Raw genomic sequence first — 22,003 nt, 5'->3', positions numbered from 1 at the left:
GAGAGGATTTTGATGTTAGTGTGGGGAATAGGGAATATTCACAAATATTGAATTTTTAATGTTTGGAACAAAATATAATTTAAATTTTATTAGTTTTTGTTTTTCTCAGCAGAACTACATTGGAACATTGTATCATCTGGCATTTTCATTTTATTCTAATATGTTTATTGAATATTGATTTGAGTGGAAATTTTATTACTTTAAACACTTAATAATTTTCTTTATTGAGAATGGGAACTAAAGAGGATCCTTTAAATTCATAGGTTAAGGAGAAGAATGAGGCAGGGCATAACTCTAATTCATGAAGTCACCACCTGCTGAAACAAATGTATTGTTAGTTTGTACATCACAAAGAAACACAGTGAAGTCGTGGAAAATAATTAAAAATAGGAAAAAGTTTTGGACATATATTGAATAGCATTGAATGAAGAATAGTTAATATTATTAGGATTATTGGTAAGATGGCTAGAATATGTTTATATGAAACATGTGAATAAATAAGATGTAAACTTAAAACATGAATTTATAGTTGTATAGTCAAATCTTATCTGGCACAATGCTTTATGCATGAAACCAAAATTAATGAATTTTTTAAATTCTAGATGTATGCGTTTGTGCATTTATATGGGTAAATCTGTATTGATATACCAGGCTTAATGATGAATTGTATATACTAATATTTAGTGAATAAAAATATTCATAGGTCAGAAAAGTCAACTGTTTGAGAAAATTTTAATATCACCTCTAGTACTAGAGAAAGTAATTTATAATCTATTTCCTAAAAGGAAGTTAGTGCTTCTTTGAGGTGCCATTTTTATTTATTACCTGTAAGTTTAATTTACTGAAATAAAGGTCATTTTCCCTTCAATGAGGAAATTTCTGTTTAATTTGAAACACTGCTTAGCAAGTGGTGGTAGTGAGAGCGTGCAGAGCAGGGCAGGCCAAGGCAAGGCTTTGGAGAGGAGGTGAGAGGCGAGGTGCCCAGGGAACTGGAGCTGCAAGGCAGGCCAGAGTCATGACCTCCATGACTAATGAAGGTCAGGACCTGCCGGGGGTCAGAAACCAGGCACACAGGGAGAACAAATGCCAGAAGGCAGAGCAAACATATGGCAAAGTTTAGGCCAGTGGTTCCTAACCGTTTTTTGGTGGGGTGGAGGTGGGGAGAGAGTCAAATATCCTACTGAGAATCTGATGAAAACTACCCCCCAAAAAAGTTCGTAAAAAAAATTCATGCAAAATTTTGTAAAACAATTTGCTTCACCTCAAACTAATATTATTAAAAAAAAGTCTTTTCAAAAATGAGTTTGCTCTTTCTTTCTAGATGTTTATGGAAAAATGAATGATCACTTCATGCAATATCTTCAACTAACTCCAACAATGGAAATTAAACTAATATTGAACTAATATTAAATCTTAATTGTGCTGAAAGGAGAGATGGCTTCAACTATTTGTCGTGAACTAGTAGTTAAAATTGTGATTGGTCTTAGATTTGGCTATGTGCACATATATTTGGTTCTCAGCAGATACCCACTTTTTGTTTTGATGGTAACAACTACTGAAAATTGTCAAAACCAAACATGTATCTATCACTGACTGCAACTGGAGCTCTCATACCTTGTTTGCCTTGACAAGGACAGGCTTGTTTCAGGGAGCATGAGATTTATCTTTTTTATTTATATTATGGTCTTTAAGTTCTGTTTATGCTCCATAACTTGTCCTCAAGTTCATTTGCAATGTGTAATATTGAGGATGTCAATTTGAAGTTAATAAGCTCACTACAGAAAGAATAACAAAATATATATATTTTTCAGCCAAGAAAGAATGATCTTTAAATAAGTTTCAAACTGGTTCTCCAAAAAAACTTTTTTTTTTTTTTTTTCTTTGCAGCTTTGCTCCATGAACTAGAGGCTTTTCAATGTTTATAATGGTGACTGTAGGATTGTAAGGAGTCCTTGGGTGGTGGAAACTGTTAAGTGTTTGACTACTAACTAAAAGGTTAGCAGTCCAAATCCACCCAGAGGTGCCTTGGAAGAAAGACCTGGCTATCTCTTTCTGAAAAGACACAGCCTTGAAAACTTTATGGAGTGCGGTTGTACTCTTCATACATGGGGTTGCAACGAATTGGAATTAACTCTTATGGCAACGGCTTTTGATTTGGTAGGGTTGTACCTCATTTATATGGCTTAAAATATCTCCCTAACCCACATACTGAACTGTGAATGAAAATTTCCCTGTTTACTACTTCTAAGACTGTTTCCTTTTTTTTTCTTTTCCCCAATAATAATGAATCATATAATTTTTTCCTTTGGAAAGACAGTGAACATCTCCATAATTGAGAAGTACTTCAAATTCAGCTCCCATTTTTTTCACACTTATTTCTTGAAGAGGTAGAGATTCAAGGTCCTACCGTGTTGAAATTGATGATTTTCATAAGAGTGTATAAAGTTATTTCATAATTTTTAGTAGAATCTGTGGTGCATAAATCAGAAGGTTGAGTGAATTTTGGTTCTTTTACTAAAGAAGCAAAATTAATTTTTGTTTAGAGGCATCATGTGTGCTCCATCTATATCAAGAATACCAAGCACTTCCTTTTACTTTATTTTACGTGGTCAAGGACATTTCCACCAGTTAAAATGTATCAGTGACATCTGAAGTTTCCAAAGGAGGCGTGCATAGAGAAGGGGAGAATGGGAGCAGGCATCACCAAGAGATATTAATATTTATCTAGTTGCATGTTGAACAAAAATAACAGAATTGCCAATTTCTCCACAATTGTCTTTGAAATAGTAGGAGAAGTGTGTTTCTGGAGTAGATTATATCATTTAATAGAGGCACTGCTTTCCTTATTTCTTTTTTATCGTCACTCCAAGAAACAAATCAGCTCAACCATTTCCAGGGCACACAGCTTCACCATGATCTTTGGACTCCTTTGTGGTTTCTTTTGCTTGGAAATATAACAGATGAAAGATTGAAGAAAGTTTCAAGATAATCACTTTTTGTGTTCGGTCCCTTATTAGTAGGGTTTGAGACATTCAGATTAAGTTTCCTTCTCAAAAATATGAATCATTCTATCTGATCAACAGGTCTAAGGCACTCCTTTTGCTGTGTTGGTTTCATACTCTTTTGGTATGAATTTTGTTATATATGGAATACTACAATTTTGTCCTTGTTATTCGCCATCAAGTTGGCTCCAACTGATAGTGAGCCCATGTACAACAGAACAAAATGTTGCCTGATCCTGCACCATCTCCACGATTATTGGTGTGCTCGAGTCCGTTGTGGACATTGTGTATTTTGAGTGCCTTCTTACATTGGGCTCATATTCCAACACTACATTCTGTTGTGATCCATAGGGTTTTCATCAGCTAGTTTTCAGAAGTAGATTGCTGGGCCTTTCTTCCTAGTCTCTCTTGGTCTAGAAGCTCAGCTGAAACCTCTCCACCATGGATGACCCTGCTGGTATTTGAAATACTGGTGGCATAGCTTCCAGAATCTTAGCAACACACAAGCTGCCACACTATGACAAACTGACAGACAGATAGTAGACTACAACTTTTGGGTTCTGCAAATTGTGTCTTGACAATAAACCAAAGGATTTGTAATTTTCATTATATTATGATTGTCTGCATTTTTCATGCAAGCTAAACATTATGTAAACAAAGATATGAATAATCATAATGGGAAGAACTACAACCTTAATTCCAATTACATGGAAAATATTTTAGATGTCACAGTTGAGTGATAGTGATTATACATTCTATGTCGACCCTCTGACATTATGAATAAAATAATGCCTGGATAATATTTAACATAAAAAGGCATTTTTTTATAAGAGGAAAATTTCAAAAGCAATATGAATAAAGAAGACTAAACTGTTTCATTTCTTTGAAACGTGGTAATTATAGGTTTCCTGACCCTAAGGCCTATCTTTATATGGTAGTCTAGGAGCACAAGTATTTGGACTGAATGGTATACGCTAGCCAAGAATGCAAGCGAGAACAATTTGAACCAAGCATATATTGTCCACCGATCAGATGGATTTGTGGATGGAGTTGACCAGGAATATCTGATTGCCATAGCAAAAAGGGGGGAAAAAAATAAAACAAGTAGGAAGCAGAAAGCATCCTAATGGTTGGCAGATTATTAAATGGAAAGTATTTTATTAATGTTGTTCTGATTCTGAGAGACGAAAATACTGTTCGGAATATGTCCTCTTATCTTTTAAGTCATAAAGTTCATAGTTAAGCAACCACCGAAAATATGTTATGCAAAAGAGAGGAATATTCAGGATTTGAGCTAAAATGCTAAGTTTTAATACACAGGCATTCAATAATTATTCTTTGTATGAATGACCTATATTAGGATCATTAGAGTTTCATATATTCCATTTGACTCATAACCCTCATGTTGGTATTGACCTAATCAAGTCCTAGACATTTCTTTCTATTGAAAAACTGATAACATGCTTTCTTAAGCCAATAGAACTGGATTAATAATTGCGTGTTTTTATTAAAATGAACAAAAAGTTATAGGAGGTAGAGAAATTACATCACATCTCTTTTGGGATGAATGCTCAATTTCCTTAATATTATCTGATATGTTTTAAGTTATGGATACTTGGTCCAGTGTTTATTTTCTTTCATAAATGAGTTACAGTCTTTGTTTAAAATCCTTTTTAATGGAGAACAGAATCAGTGCTTTTTAGGGTACATTTTTGCAACATGGGAAAACAATATTAGAGATAGTTTTGAAAAACTAGTTTTGATGACAGATTCGAATTACTCTTTTTACCAGAGAATGCTTTCAGAAATGATGTTTTTCACTGGGACATTTAATAGTAATGTGCTGGGTTTAGAGGGTCATTGTAAAATGAGGAATGGAGGCGCCCAGCCTATTGTATTTCCCAGTTGCCATGGAGTCCATTCCGACTCACGGCACCCCCTTGTGTGTCAGAGTAGAACTGTGCTCCGTAGGGTTTTTAAAGCCTGATTTTTCAGAAGTAAATTACTAGGTCTTTCATCCAGGGTGTGTCTGGGTAGACTTGAAGCTCCAACCTTTTGGTTAGCAACCAAGTGTGTTAGCTGTTTGCATCACTCAGGGACTCTGTTTTATGTATAGTTGGCTATATACTGCCAGCTCAGGACTAGTATAAAATGATCACCAGAGGGTTTCAACACCCAGCACCTGTCAGGAAAAGAATCCTGTCCAAGTGTCTCTGAAGATACCAGTATATTTTCAGGGCTTCTTTCCATTTCCCCTTCCTGTTCCTTTCCCACTTGCTCCCAGTCACCCCACCCATATTAACCCCTGAAGCATCATTGAGAAAGCACAGTAAGCCCTCTAACAAAGGGGAAATCATGTCCCAAGAACGAGCCCAGAATGCTTCCTATGTGTAGGTGAAAATGTGGAATCATTTAGCCAGGGAAGAAAAGATCCTTTTCTCTGAGAATGGTGTCAATCCATAGGTCACTGTTTTCCTAACAAGCAGTGGGTTCAGGTGGGGTTCAAAGAGCAGACTTTATGAGTTACTCTTTTAGAAGAAAAAATTATTTCTTTCTAAGCAAATGTGAATGCAATATGCTTGAACCACATTTACATTTCTGATAAATGTGGCCATTGCCATATATTGCATTGCTTTTTCATGATCTGTTTACCCTCTCATCCCGTCTCTCCGTGTATCCAAAAGTCTATATAGAACGGGCTCAAGAAACTAGATTTCAACTCTCCTTATAGAAAAACCTAACCCTATAAATATAATTATTTTCAAGCATTTATAATGAGAATTGTTATTGCTGTAGAATCGAAATCTAAACAGTTTTCTAAAGATTTACGAGGACATTTTGTTAAACAGAATGACTTAGGTGAGAATAAAGTTAAATGATTAAATATAGATACAGAATAGCAAAATAGTTCTTATCTAGAAACATGTAATTATATATTTCCTCTGCTCTGGAGGAGACTGACGTTTTAAATGTCTATCGTTTGACAGCTGTGGTCAGACATCTCTACAGGACTGAGTCTGCTCATTAGTGCCACATTAACCTTAACTTTGCCTCAGGCCATTAACTACCGAACTGCACATCTGACCTTTGTTCTACTGATATTTTCAAACAGTGTGCTAGGCACAGCTTTTAATTTGGGTTCTGTGTTATGTGTGGACTGACTTGAGGAGTAAAAAAAAAAAAAAAAAATCAATGTATGTCATTAAATAAAGAAACGTGTGGTCTGACACATTCCACAGAGAAAAGCTCCATTTGAAAATAAGATTCTTCTCTAGATAATTAGCTTTTGTCCACATTTAAAATCGTCTCTTCTATATCGTGTTCGATGAAACAAAGAAGTGCAATACGTGACAATTTATAAGTGTTTTAAAATTACAGCAAATTCCCACTAGATGAGGACGTAAAGTTAAGAGGTGCACCTTTTGAACATAGCTTTGTTTCCAGCAATGTCTAATTAAATGAAATGCAAAATCGAATGTAGGTTAGAGCCATATGCTTAAATGCAAACCACTCCCTAGACAGTAAGCAAAGTTTGAAACTTATTTGGTTTCTACTTTTCAAACCATCCGTAGGAGGAATATGTATGTCTGAGTAACAAAAGGTAAATTAGCTTAGTGGGATGTTCTGATGGATTATGCTAGTGTTGCTGTATCCAGGTTATGGAATATTATACAGCTATATAAAAATTAGAAAGACCTATATTTATTAACTTAAAAGGGTTTATGATACACTACAAGTGAGAAAAGCCCATTGCATGTCATGTGTATAGCTTGATCTCAATTTTGTAAAATAAAATCAAAACCTACACACACACACATTTACATATTAATTAGCAATAAAAGACAATATATATCGATCATCCATGTATCAAAAACCCATTGTCGTCGAGTTGATTCTGACTCCTAGAGACCCTACAGTACAGAGTAGAACTACCCCATAGGGTTTCCAAGGCTGTAAATCTTTACAGAAGCAGACTGCCACATCTTTTTCCTGCGGAGTGTCTGGTGGGTTCGAACCACCTACCTTTCAATAAGCAGCCGAGCACTTTAACCACTGTACCACCAGGGCTCCTGCATCTGTGTGTCAACTATGTATCATATGTATCATCTATCTGTCTGTTTGTCTATATATCTATCATCTATCTGTCTGTCTGTCTACCTACCCACCTACCTGCCTATCTTCGGTTTGCTTATTAATATGCACATAGAGAAAGTTTAAGAAAGAGACATACCAGACTGTTAACATTGGTTACCTCAGGCGGGAGGAATGAAAAGATTATGGAGGGAAAGATATTCACTTGTTCTTCATATACCTTTTTATTATTTTACTACCGGCAAAAATATATGTTACTTTATCATGAACAATGAAGTAAATTATCATGGTAGAGCCAATAGGAAATGGTGCTCACTTTGACAGTAGCAACTGGGCATTCTGATGTCAACAAAACTAGAAATGACAGCTTCAGTGCCGATTGCATTTCCTTTTATTTATTTATTTTTTCGTCATGTGATGTATCAGGAGACCTTTCTGGCACTGCTGGTCTCAAGGGCATGGAAAGCAATGAGGCAATAACTATGCTGATCCATGTTTCACCCTTGCCTTCAGTAAGCCCAGAGCAAACAAGTCTGCAAGCTATGAATGAGCAATTGTGCCGCAGCCTTTTTCTACTTTGCTGTGCTCTTGGGTGCACAAAACTGGTCATTACCAGTGATCAGAATTGACCCTGCTCCCAGCTTCCCACACAGAACTTACAGACATCTATAGCTCAACCCTGGCTGAACATACTGCAGTTTCAGTGCAGATTTTGGCAGAGTGATGTAGCTGTGTTTTCTAGTATAATAAACTATTAGTAAGTATATTTTGTTGAGAGTGTGATGATTTCTGTGAAGTGTTAAAAGCAGATGAAAACAATCTTCTATTTAAAGATTCATTCAACTTCATTTTATCAAACATCTAATACCACCCAGACATTGCTAAGTGACTGAATTTTTTAAAATAAAATTCAGCAAAGATGTAGTGCCCTGACTAGATGTTAACAAACTCAGCTACTTTTCATAGATCCTTTCACGCCTCTGGTTCTCAATTATAAAATAAGAAAGTTGAACTGAATCACTAGGTCTTAGCCCCAGCTGCACATTAGGATCCTGTAGGAAGCTTTGAGAAAACTCTGATGCCCAGGTCCCATCCCAGAATGTCTGAGGGAGAGTCCAGGCTCTGTACAGTTAAAATGTTTCCCTCATGATTGTAGTGCGAGGTTGTGACTGATAACTACTGGACCAGATAATCTCTAAGGTTCTTTCTAACTCTGTTTTCCTAATATACATGTATCTGTGATGTATTAATTATGATAGCTGTCTTACACAGCAGTGACTAAATATTAATCTGTCGCTACATATTAGTTTCAGCATCACACATGAATAGGAGCTGTTCATGAGCCTGTTCAGTGGAATCTGGCACAGCTTGTAGCCAGCCCTGCTCTTTAGATTTCTTCCATTTTCTAATGTGACACAGCAGGAAAGCCTGTCTGATATTTCCTTACAATCTAGGAATGGGTGCCTTAGTGTTTCCCAAGGCACTTTAAGAATAACGTAAGGAGCTTGAAGTATCACTTTATCTTTTTTAAAATGTATTTCTTGTAGTAGCTTGTAATTCTGGAAGGTGTAAAAGCTAAGACTTCATCTGAGGCCAATTCAACTAGCATTTTTTGAGTGCCTGTTGGGTACCAAATGTATCCTCTACTCTGGGAGACAACCAGGCAAACAGAGGAATTATAGTGCTAGATAGCAAAGGCCATAATACGAGTGCTGTGTGAGAATTGAAGATGAACCAACAAACTCTGCATAGGTTGGTTAGGGAAGAAGTTGGAAAGGAGGTAAGGTTTAAGCTGGATCTTGAAGGATGCGTAGGAGATTGGGAGAGTGATGATGGAGGAGAAGACATTTGGGTGGAGGAACCTGCATGCGCTATGCCTGGAATCTTGTTCAGTAAACGTTGAGGTATTTTGTGCAGTGTGATTATATGTGTGTGGTTTATGGCTGGGGTCTGTGTGTTGCAGAAAGCAGGACACTCATAGACTGAGTCTTTGAGTGAAAGGTAGAAAACTTGTGTGCCATGATGTAACATTTTATCTGAATTGTTTAGGATTTTTAAGGAGAAACGTGATGGGGCAGATTTCAGAAGCTGATTCTGTTTACAGCCTGGGGATTGCAATGACGGGAATGGTTCGGGGGGGGGAGGCAGGCAAAACTAAAGGTAAGGAGAGCATTTGTTAGACTGTTGCAAACCCAAGTAAGAAATTATAAATTTGTATATGACCCTGTTGTATTTATTGGCTTTGCATGGATATTCTGAGAAGGAACATTTTCTTTTGTTCATTTAAATATTTTCAAACTGTTACTCTTGATAATTATATTTGATTTCTGTATTCTATAGATATCTCAAGCCCAAGATGTGCAACCAGAAGTGTTCTTGTGACTACAGATAACTAAGTATGGATATAGTCACTCTCCCAGCAAGTTAGATTTTGCATCATCCAAAAAATATAATACTTCATTCATTGAGACACTGCATGTAGAACTGGAAAAGGAGGAATGGTGTGTAGTGGACCAAGCATTGAGCCAGGAGCTGAGGTCTGGATTCTTGTAATGGGACCAGCATTACTTGGCTATGTGGTGGTAGATAAATGTCTTTTTGACTTATCTGTAGTCACTAAGGTGACTGGTACTTAACCCCTCTATTTCCCACCAAGTCAATTATTATAATTTTTTTCATATATAATGTAAATCCCCTAGTTCTTCAATGCAACTACTTTTGCAACACATATCTCAGTTCCTGCAACGTAAAAACTGCCAAACATGGAATAGAGAGTTCCAGAGTAGGATATCTCCTCAAATTTCGATCCTCACAAACCAAAACTTATCTCAACTTTTCACATAGACTTCTTTTCATTACTTAAGTCTCAAAATTTGCTGTAGTGCAAAGCTAACCACTCTGTTTTAAGTTATCCTTGCTTTCTCTTCTTCTGAGAATTTGTGCTCTATCAATTGTTCATTTTCTTTTCCTATTATTGCATCAGTCAGAAGAGACTAAGTTATAATGTGGTAGCAAACGACTTTAACATATCAGTGGCTTAGGAAAATACAATCGTGTTTTGTCCACACTGGATGCCCATTTCATATTAGCTGGGGCTGCTGCTTAAGTTGCCTTTGTTTCAGGACCCAGGATGACAGAATAGCCTCCATTGGAAAAATTGTCAGTCATCATGGTAGAGGGGCACAGAAGCCAGCAAAGCCACATTGGTTCTTAATGCTTACACCTGGAAGACACACGCATCACTTCTGCATACACTTTGTAGAACCCAAAGCAAGTCACATGACCAAAGTTAATGTCAAAGGGGTTGTTTGCCCAGAAGGTAGAAAATTGGTATATTTGAGAACAAGGTAATGACTGTATATCCTTGTTATGTCCTTCCCCTCCACACGTGAATATTTTCAAGTCTCTTCCATATTCAAGGAAGCATACTGTTGTTATTAGGTGCCATTAAGTTGGTTCCGACGCTTAGCAACCCTATGTACAACAGAATGAAACGCTGATCAGTCCTTTGCCATCCTCACAATTGTTACTATGTTTGAACCCGTTGTCGCAACCACCAAACAATCATGCACAAACAAAACTCCTTTCATTTTCTTTGTTAGGATTCTTCACTTCCAGTTTTCCACCCACTGCTTAACAATGCTCAACGTATTGCAATCTGGAGTCTATCACTCCATGTCAAGACATTTTCAGTATTTTACTCAACCTTTCATAATGGCGTTTTATACTGTGCAGAACCTCTCTAACTTAAAATTCCCTCATTCTTTTGTCTGTGTAGCTCTTTAAAGTTTTTGTTCTTTTGCTTTTCCTATTTGAGTTCCTTTAGTTTCACTGTATATTATCTTCCTGAGAGATTTTAATTATATCCACGGCTCCAGTAACCATCTCTATGGATGATAAATCCCATATCCCATGTCCAGTCCAAGGTCATATATTCAACAGCAAACTTTTGTGATATTTGTGGTCCCTGTAATGGCAGCATCAGCATCACTTGTGTGTTTTTTTTTAAACGTAAGAGTCTTGGACCCTGACCCAGAACTACTGAATTGAATCTGCATTTTGATAAGATCCTGAGGTGATGTTTTTAAATATTAAGTTTGAAATATGGTGCTTTACTTGATTTTCTCATTGAGATGTTTCAAAGAAATCTCAAACTGAACGTATTGAGAATGGAATTGTTAATTAGTAATTATCTTTACTCATGTATTAATTTTAAAAAATATTTATTGAGTCTACTATATACTACCACCACCCCTCTGCAATATATTTGGTGAATAAAACAAATAAAACAATAATAATAAAAAAAAATCCCTACCTGCCTGGGACTTTTATTCTATAATGAAGAGTAGTTAACAAACAACAAAACATATATTATTATGATATGCTAGAAAATGGTATGTGCCGTTGAAGTGTGGAGATATTGAAGAAGGTAATGACAATCATAAGTATAATGTGGGACATTGAGAAGGTAATATTTCCCTTCCTTTATTTATCTCAGTTAATGACACCCCCATCCCCTAGTCACCTCAGGGGAAAAAACTACAGATTATCTCAAAATTCTTATTTTACCTGTCAATCCTAGAATCACAGTGTCTTTCGAAGATTTCAACTGTTCTCATCCCTACTGGTAGCTTTTATGCACATCTCTCTTTTCTTTTTTTTTTTTTCCCCTTGTATTTTGGCCTTAGCCCACTAGTGACCTCACTGTTTTTCTATTTCCACATTACTGCCATGATAATTAGGTCACTTGCTTGCTTGGAAACTTGTAATGATTCCCACTGCCTTCTGAATAAAACTGAAACATCTTATGATAACCAATAAGGCAATAAGGTTGGTGGTAATCTGACCTCCTTCTGCCTTTTTGTCACAATTCCCAACAGCGCACCGTCCGCTAGCTGAACTAAACTACATACATTCTGTGAACATACACTCTTCTCTCTTCTCTTCAGCTTTGCTGATCCCATTTTCCGTCTAGGGGACAACCATTTAGCTGCTGCTTTCCTGTGTCTTGTCCAGCGTTCAAAACTGAGATGTCGTCTTCCTTGTAAAAATTTCCTGATTCCTCTTCTGTGAGCTTTTTAACGCTGTACTGTTATTGTGGATTTTCACCAGAATGTGCATTCTTAAGAATGTTGGGACCATCTTATCTATCCGTGAACCTTAGTGCCAACACAGAGCCTGATACTCCATAGTGTTTACTACTTTATCATGAGTAAATGACTGCTGATGGTTTATTGAACAAGTAGAAATCTTCTGGGATAAAATGAAAGAGGCAATTCTTTCAGAGAGAAGAACTAACAGTAAGTAAGTACCTCACTTTTGTGGGACCCTAAAGTATGGTCTGGATGGCTGCAGAAGTTGAAACAGGAGAGGTGGAAGGGTGCCTTATGTGCCTTTCCAAGAAGGTTGGATTTTATGCTATAGAGAACAGACAGCCATTGATGGACTTTTAGCAAGTGAGTGACATAATCAGTGGAGTATCAGACTTGAATTTTGAAAGTCGGCTCTCATGGAGGATGGAAGATAATTGGAAAGGGAAGAAACTGAAGCTATGCAGTCCTAGTGCAGTAATTTCAGAAAAAGATGATAAGGACTTGAATTAAGCATTGGCCGTAGCGCCGGGGAAGAGGACTGGAAAAGAAAGATATAAAGCTGTCCCTGATACAGTGTATTGGTTGTGAACGAATAAATGAAACTAGAGTGCCATTTACCAAGATTGGAGGAGGAGATTTCAGGTCCATGAGGAAAATCTATTCAGTATTACACCGTCAATTTGGAGGTCTCAATATTCTAGCCGTTTTGCCAGACCTCTTTACACCTTGTCCTCACTTATCGACTGCTTCATTATTTGACATTTTGCATTTATGACAATAGTAAAAAATCTACTATCTATTTTGTGCCTTAACGCTGTATGTCTGGCAGTAACAAACACAGAGGTGTGAGGTGAGAGTAACGCCAGCTCTGATGGTTAAGGTTATGTGTTGACTTGGCTAGGCCATGATTCTCGGTGGTTTGGCAGTTATGTAATGATGAAATTAGGAAGTTATCTAATGATGTAGTCATCTTCCATTTTGTGACCTGATGTGGTCATCCTCCATTTTCCCATAACGCTGATTTCACATAATGACCTGTTCTTTGGAAACTAACCATATTGATAAGTGAGGAGAAGGTGTATTTCTAGATTCTGATTCCAAACAAGTGGTCATTTATAGTGAATAGAATTTAGGAATCACACATCCTTCCATTCATTAAACTCCACTTCTCTAGGAAATAACTAGTCTACTTCCTAAATTATTGTTTTAGTAGCTGCAGTGTGATAATTTGTGTTTATTCATGCATTCCAGTTAGCCATTATGGAGGGACTTATTTTCTACTAGAGGAAACTCTGTAGTAAGTAGTAAGTAATATAATTTCTGTGCTAGAAGAAAATAAACCATAAAATATGGAATAAAATTCAATAGGCAATGCAGTTTCATAATTGTTACATTTCAGCTGTTAATTGATTTTCTAAAGTTTGCTTTCCTTCCACCATTTCTTTCTCCAGCCCCTCCCTTCTAGTCAATGTTAGGGTAGGGCCTTTCTATTTCTTTTTTCCCAAAACATTTGTTTAATGTCAAAAAATTCAGAACTAAAGCCTTTAGGATTTGGTCTTTTGAAACCCTACAACTCAAGTTGTTGGGAACCCAAAGCCTTGGTTTTAGTACTCAAAAGCCTTGGTGTTTAAAATTTTAAAACGTCTGCATTTTTGTTGAAATTTCCCTCCCATAATTAATCAGGGGAAGGAAGTAGTGTGGGAAGAGAAAAAAAGCTTATTTGATATATTAAAATATTATTCCTTTCAATAACTTTTATTTATCTGAAACATCTTATTTGTCTGTTTTTTCATATTTAGTAAAGAAATATTATTTTATGTTCTTAGACACCAAAGAGAACACCTAAATAGGAAACAAACAAACAAAAAAACCCAAGTTAACTAAACTTTTAATCAATAAGCAATCAATTAGATTGTTGTAATCCTCTGACATTTTATACATGGAAAGAAAAGTAATTAGTATTAGTGTGGTTTAGATGCCAGCAGCTAGTGAGGGTGTTTTAGGAAGGGTAAATGAAGAGATGTGTGTGTGTGTGTGTGTGTGTGTGTGTGTGTGTAATAGCCACTGCTTCTCGGATCTGGAAAAATATAAGATTTACACCCAGCGAAAACTTATCCAAAGAATAAATTTGAATACTTGCATTATGTTTGAAAAAGATAATGTATTTTTTGTCTCAATTGTTAGAAAAGTATTTAATATGTAGGAAAATAAAACAAGTGCCCAAACCAAACCAGTTGCCATGGAGTCAGTTGAGACTCACAGCACCCCAAGTGTGTGAGAGTAGAGCTGCCACTCCACTGGGTTTTCAGTGGCTAATTTTTCAGAATAGATCATCAGGCCTTTCTTCTGAGGTACCTCTGGGAGGACTCAAACCTCCAAGTTTATGGAGCACGTTAACCGTTTGCACCACCCAGGGACTCCAAAACAAGAACAGAAAACAAAAAAGGTTGCATTCTGAATATTATACATAGCAATATATACCATTTTCGCTGGCCTTTATCATGGAGTTTTGGTGTTAACTGTTTTCTTTGTTCTTTCATTCAGGGAATTTATCAACAGTCTTCGACTGTTCAGGACATTCTATGGAGGCCTGGCAGATCAGCTTTGTGTTAATGAGTTAGCTGCTGCTGATGGACTACCCTGCTGGAATGGAGAAGCTGTAGTAAAAAGGTATTTCATGTTTAGCTGCCTGTGAAGATGCTAGGACTGCTCTTATCCTTGCTTTCTTTTCCTGAATCATTACTTCAGTTTTAACTTTGCCACACAGGTTGAGGTATACGTTAATTCCTTCTCTTCTCATTGCTTAAGAAAGTCTGACTTTTTTTTTTTTGGACATTTAAAAATATAACAGCATTCTGTGTTGTTTGGATGGGTCTTTTCTACCCATGACTTACCCAACAATACTATTTTTTCAATTATGCATCATTTACTTTCTATCCAATTTTGCCTTGTTCATCAAATATTTTACCTTTTTTTATTAGTTTATGAGTATTTAGAAAGTGAGGAAATTTGGTGAAATGAGAATACCTATGCAAAGATTCGTTGATAAATGTATACATGTCTCAGCAGTGTTAATAAGTCCATCTTACAAAAGTCTGTGTGTGTGTGTGTGTGTGTGTGGTGTCTATACAATGGAAGGACACATTTATAGATGCCTATTTGAGGCACTGTATATTTGTATGTTGTCAATTGTTTTCAAACTTTCACTTTTTTTTCTCACTGTCTAGAATTTCAGTTCTTTGACAATTTCTTTGCTTTCTGAACTGATTGTACTCTCGGGTAATCTCCTGAGCTTCAGAAAGTCTGAAATTTTCTCTAAATGTTACATGACAGTAGTCAATAAAATTTGGTTGGGATTGGTCCCTTGTTTTGCCAATGCTGGTGATTATTGTAGAATGTAGGATAATGAGGCTTTGTGTTGTATTTGAATTTGAATCTGTTGTAAGTATACTTTATTTGGAGCAGTCAGCAAAAAAAAAATATAAATAAAGTATTAACCTTTCTTACTTACATATGTACCTACTTTACGTGAAGAGCAATAGCTTAGTTACCAAAGGAATGATGAGTTCATTTTTACGTTATTTAAAAATTCAATGTACTATGATAGATTATAATTAATTTAAAATATGTTGTTGCTGTTGTGTGCCGTCGAGTTGATTCCAACTCATAGTGACCCTACAGGACAGAATAGAACTGTCCTATAGGGTTTCCTAGGCTGAAATCTTTATGGGAGAAGATCACCAGGTCTTCCGTAGAGCTGCTGGTGGGTTCAAACTGCTGAACTTTCGGTTAGCAGCTGAGTACTTAACCATTGTGCCACCAGGGGTCCTAATTTAAAATACAAATGTATGTAATAATAACTGTTTACATATTTTGGGGTCATTATGAGTCCTGGTGGCACAGTGGTAAGTGCTTGGCTACTATCCTAAAGGTCAGTGGTAAGAACCCACTAGCAGCTCCTATAGGCCTGGTGATCCTCTATAAATAGATTACAGCCTAGAAAACCCTATGGGGCAGTTCTACTCTGTCCTACAGGGTTGCTATGAGTCAGAATCAACTTGATGGCACACAGAAACAATAATATTAATCGTGAAGGTTATATTCGTGAGATGTTAAATGATTATTTTGTAGTTCATTTCTGAATATCTCATATTCTTGGATTTCAGAGAAAAAAATTATTGAAGAAAGAAAGTGTAATTAAATTTAAATACAATATTTGCCCCACATGGCCAGTATTCTCTTTTTTTTAATCATTGTGCTTCTGGGACCTGGAAGTGTAAATATTTTCTAAATATTTCTTTTTACCTTTACTAAAAGTTGTGGTAACATACATAGCACTTTCAGTTATTGCAGTATTCATACCAATAAGATTTTTTAAATCGTAGATCTAGTAGTTATATTATACTCTGACTTGTAGTTTCTCTTTTCATACTGTTCAAACTGGAATTGATCTATTTTGAGGATGAACACTTTCTTCTACAAGGCCTAGTGAGAATCCCATGGTGATTAATGAAAAATTTAGCGTATAATATATAGAATACATTACATTATATTATATCATTTGATTTTAGAGCTGCAAAGGCCTTAGTTTCAATTTGTTCCATTCCTCACCTGACTTTTTGGGATTGGTTTGTAATAGGACATATTGTTGGAGAAATCAATGATATAAGAAAACATTCTTGAGAGATAGTATTTTCAACTAAAGAACATATATTCTTCTATATAATAGATTTTTTAAAAGACTTCATTCATTCTTTATGAATAAACAAAGCACATCTTCAGCAAGAATTCTCTATAGAAAGTGTCCATTTCTCTGATAGACAAAATGAGTGAGTCTCAGCATTCTCATTTGCTTCCAGCTTAGGCCTCCCCCTTCCTACATTATCCCTTCCTCCTGTTTATTAAACCAAAAAGCAAACCAGTTGCTGTTGAGTGACTCTGACTCATGGAAACCCATGTGTATCGGAGTAAAACTGCACTCCATTGGGTTGTCAATGGCTGATTTTTGGAAGCAGATTACCAGGCCTTTCTTTTGAAGGTGCCTCTGGGTGTACTCAGACAGGTTGAGTCAGGTAGCAGCTGAATGTTTAACCTGTTATACTACCCAGGGACTCCTCCCCTCTATTAAAAAACAAAACAAAACAAAAAAACAAACTCACTGCCATAGGGTTGATTCCAACTCAGAACAGAGCAAGTGTGCTCCGTAGGGTTTCCAAGGCTGTGAGTCTTTACGTTAGCAGACTGCCACGTCTTTCTCCTGTGGAGCAGCTGGTGAGTTCAAACCTCCGACCTTTCAGTTAGCAGCCACGTGCTTTAACCACTGTACCAGCGGGGCCCCTCCCCTCTATTACCAAAAAAGACTCATAGCAACCCTCTAGGACAGAGGAGAACTGCCCCACAGGGTTTCCAAGGAGTGGCTAGTGGATTTGAACCAGCAAACCTTTGGTTAGCAGCCAAGTTCTTAATCACTCTGCCACCAGGACTTCTCCCCTCTATTAGCCACTTCCAGATGCCCTGTGGGACTCCACTCTCCTGTGAACAAGCTTCACTTTGTCTTAAGTTTCACTCAAGTAACGCTTCCACCTCATCACCTTAACTGAAATTTTCTCTTCTTTGAGGATATTTCCTCTCCTTCACCCATTTCGTGGATGCTTGACCTACCCCCACTTCCTTTGACTCCCAGGGCCATCAGACAAACCTCGAATACTTCCGGCTCCCTCCCACCATCTGCAGGTACATCCAAGAAGAACATTTTCCAGCCCTTATTCTTATGTTCTAGCAGTAAGCTAAGGGGTTTCACAATTCTTTTCCCATTTAATACTCTCAGGACTTTACTCCCTAATGCTCTAAAGTTGATTGGGTGATATCTCTTTTCCATTTGATGTTGAGAAAATTCTCATGTATACTTTTAAGTTTTTTTTTTTTTTTAATTTTAAAATTTGACTTAAATTGTAATTCCATTCATGGCTCAGCCAATTCTTACTTTAAGCTATTTTTCAAATTGTGGTATATATGTGTACACACACACACACACACACACACACACACACACACACACACACACACACACACGTCTATCTCTATCTAACATTTGCCATTTCAGTTTTTTTACATGTACAATTCAGTGACATTGATAACTTTCATCATGTTATGCACCCATCACCACTATCCATTTCCAAATTTTTCCATCAGCCTTAACAGAAGTTCATTGCCCCCTGAGCAACGACTCCCTGCTGTACAATGGATTGCTTTTGAGTGCCCTTTTTCATCATGGTCTTATAATGCTGAGAACCTTCTGGAACCAGGAGGCTGAGAGAGAGCAAGCTGTAACCCTGAAAACGGCAAGAAATGATGGCAGGAGAGACTGGCAGGAGATCGAGCAGTGGGCTTCCTGGCCCACGAATCGAGAAAGCTAAGTGCCTGGGGTGCCTCTGGGAACTTATTGGCAGGGGCTAAAAGAGCTTTGTAACACTTGCCTGAGCAGGGCAGAGGCCTAGGGCCAGAGGAGGTGTGCCTCCGAGCACAGCTGAAAAGAGACTGTCCTGATGGAAGAACTGAGTATCCTGAGTGTTCCTGAGCCTGAATTGTAACCTGTTACTTCCCTAATAAACCCCATAATTGTATTGTCTGTGAGTTCTGTGTGGCCATTGCAAAGAATTACCGAAGCCAGCAGAGAAGTAGAAAGTGCTATGGGAGGGACAGTTGGTGTCAAAATTGATAAAGACAGTGAAGTGAGAAGGCATGTCTGACCTCTGCATCATAGGAACCAGCCTTGGGCTGTTGATTTTGATTCTTCTTTCCCCTTGTCAAGACAGAGGAGATCAGACTCCACTCCCACACCATTTTTCATTCCCTCTTTCCCCCCTCCCTCCCACCTCTGGTATTACTAATAAACTTTGGTCTCTATCCATTTGCCTATTCTAGATATTTCACGTAAGTGGGATCATGCAGTATCTGTCCTTTTGTAACTGACTAATTTCACACAGCATAGTGTTTTCAAGGTTCAGCCATATTGTAGTGTGGATCAGAACTTCATTTCTCTTTATGGCATAGTGATATTCCATTGTATGTATCTACTGTATTTTGTTTACCCATTCATCTGTTGGTAGGCATTTAAGTTGTTTCCCATCTTTTAGCTATTGTGAATAGTGCTGCAATGAATATTGGTGTATCAGTGTTCTTGCTTTCAGTTCTTTTGAGTATATACCTAGAAGTGAAATTGCTGAATAATATGGTAATTTTATGTTTAACTTTTTGAGAAAATGCCAATCTGTTTTCCACAGTGCCTGTACCATTTTGAAGTCCCACCAGCAATGGATGAGGGCTCCAGTTTCGCCACATACTGCCAATTCCTGTTGATATTCATTTTTGATCGTAGCCATTTTAGTTGAGGTGAAGTGATATGATATCTCATTGTGGTTTTGATTTGCATTTCTCTAATGAATAATGATGTTGAACATTTTTTAATGTACTTATTGGCCATTTGCGTTTGTTTTTTAGTGAAATATTTATTCAATTCTTTTGCTCACTTTTAAAATTGGGTTGTTTGTCTTTTTATTGTTAGGTTGTAGAAGTTCTTTGGAGCCCTGGTGGTGCAGTGGTTAAGAGCTCAGCTGCTAACCAAAAGGTTGGCAGTTCAAGTCCACCAGCTGCTCCTTGGAAACCCTGTGGGGTAGTTCTGCTCTGTCCTATGGGGTAGTTCTACTCTGTCCTGTGGGGTTGCTATGAGTTGGAATTCACTTGATATCAGTGGGTTAGGAGTTCTTTATATATTCTGGATATTAAATTTTTATTAGATATATAGCTTCCCCAATTTTTTTCCAATATGTAGGTTGTCTCTGCAAGGTCAATGCAAGTTCTGTACATCAGCAATGAGCATTCTGAAAAGGAAATCAAGGAAACAATTCCATTTACAATTGCATCTAAAAGAATAAAACAGCTAAAATTTATAAATTTTGGCAAGAAGTGAAAGACTTATATACTGAAAACTATAAATCATTATTGAAAGAAATGAAAGAAGACCTAAATAAATGGGAGGACATTCTATGTTCATGAATTAGAACACTTAATATTGTTATGATGTCACTTTTACCCAAAACATTCTGTAGAATCAGTGCAATACCTATTAAAATTCCAGTAGCCTTCTTTGCAGAAATGGAAAAGCCAATCCTCAAATTTATATAGAACTGCAAGGGGCCCAGAATAGCCAAAACAATCTTGAAAGAGGAGAACAAAGTAGGAAGGCTCAGCCATTCTTGATCTCAGTTTAGAACTGGATTTCTTTTTCAATGCCAATTTTATGCTAAAATTTAAATATCCATGAATAAAGGGCTATTAGGTTCATTATGGTATATTCACTATGGAATATTATATAGCAGTCAAAATATAATACAGATTTGTATATGCTAATGTGGAATGATTTCAAAGAACTATTAAGTTAAAACAGCTAGAAACAATCATACATATTTTACCATCAAATTTGAATAAATAATGTAGATACTAATATTGTTTTTTTTTTCTGGTCAGTTACATAAAAAAACTGTTGATCTGCCTAAATTTAGGGGAAAGTACTTGGGGAAGCTTTTATTTTTTATTTACTATTTATTTATTAATTATAAAGATGGTATTATATGAATGTTGGAATTATGAGCCATTATTATTTCCTTCTTTACATACTTGCCTTTAGGAAAAAGGTATTAGTTGCTATTTTTTCCTCTAATTCCTACCAATTTGGATTTTTGTAGTAATTTTGTGATACAGATTTGTCAAAGCATTATTGAGTATTGTTCAATACTGAATTACAGAATTTATCAAAAAGGGCCTGTATATAAAGTCAAGTCCTGATGAATGTTACAGTCTTGAATTACTAACCACATTCTCTGTGAGAGAAAAAGGAATATAGCAGTGATCAGTGGTGAAGAGCACTAAGATCCTTATATGAGATCTTCGATTCAGGGACTTGAAGTCAGTTGAAATAAATAATGCCATTCAATTTTGAGGAAATAGATACCAAATGAATGTACACCACATTTTGGGCATAATAGATGATTTAGTTTATTTATGGCAGGAGAACAAACTCATCAAATTCATTCTAAAGAAATAATGCCAAATACCTTAATAGGGTAAATTGTTGGCCAGGATTGAATCTGTCATTTATTATAGAAGCAAAGTGATTATTTTGGCAAGATTTCTTCTCTTGCAGACATTTGTTTAGGATGTGCTTGATAAGATTATTTATGTACACAGTCATGCTGCCTCAAAGAACAGGAAAACCTTACAGACTATATCAGTATCATGACAGTAAAGTAAAATTGGGTGAAATCACCTGTGTGCTCATCAAAAGAGGTGGAATTCCTTTATGATTGTAGATGAAAATATCTGTAGTGTTTAGGAACATTTTCAAGTTATTTTGAAGACTGTATCCATACTATAAACTCTATTGTAGCTATTGAGGTCAACAGTTCAAACCATTTTTTATTTAAGATGAAAATACGTTACTAAAATCCACGTAGGCTACGTCTCTTAAAGTCCCTCTTATCTACTCCTGACTCTTCATCATGAAACAAAATTGTCCTCCAAAAGGCATGTCAGTCGCTACTTGTTCTCAGTGCTCTGTGATTGCAAATTGATTGTTTGATCATTTGCATTCATCTTTCTGGGTACTGAAGTTCAGTTGACAGCTACTTAATTACCAGGGCTGTCCTCTTCCCTTGTGATTAATAGACAGATAATCCAGTAACTCTCCCTCCATCTCTAGGAACTTACAACCTCCACAAGGATTCTCAAACTAGTCAGTAGCTGTTAAGTACCCTAGTA

General features: G+C 36.6%; 1 protein-coding gene across 1 annotated transcript in view; it reads left to right on the top strand.

The window, feature by feature from the left end:
- Positions 1–22,003, top strand: part of GPC5 (glypican 5) — a 1,611,475-nt gene that overhangs the window by 395,144 nt on the left and 1,194,328 nt on the right. Inside the window, exon 5 of the mRNA XM_004371398.1 lies at positions 14,732–14,857. Within this exon, the coding sequence (XP_004371455.1) occupies positions 14,732–14,857 (126 nt within the window). The remainder of the gene's footprint in view (positions 1–14,731; positions 14,858–22,003) is intronic.

Source organism: Trichechus manatus, unplaced genomic scaffold, assembly GCF_000243295.1.
Source record: "Trichechus manatus latirostris isolate Lorelei unplaced genomic scaffold, TriManLat1.0 scaffold00013, whole genome shotgun sequence".
Lineage (NCBI taxonomy): Eukaryota > Metazoa > Chordata > Mammalia > Sirenia > Trichechidae > Trichechus > Trichechus manatus.
The sequence above is the reverse complement of the archived record's forward strand: the minus strand, read 5'-3'. Positions and strand labels throughout refer to the sequence as shown.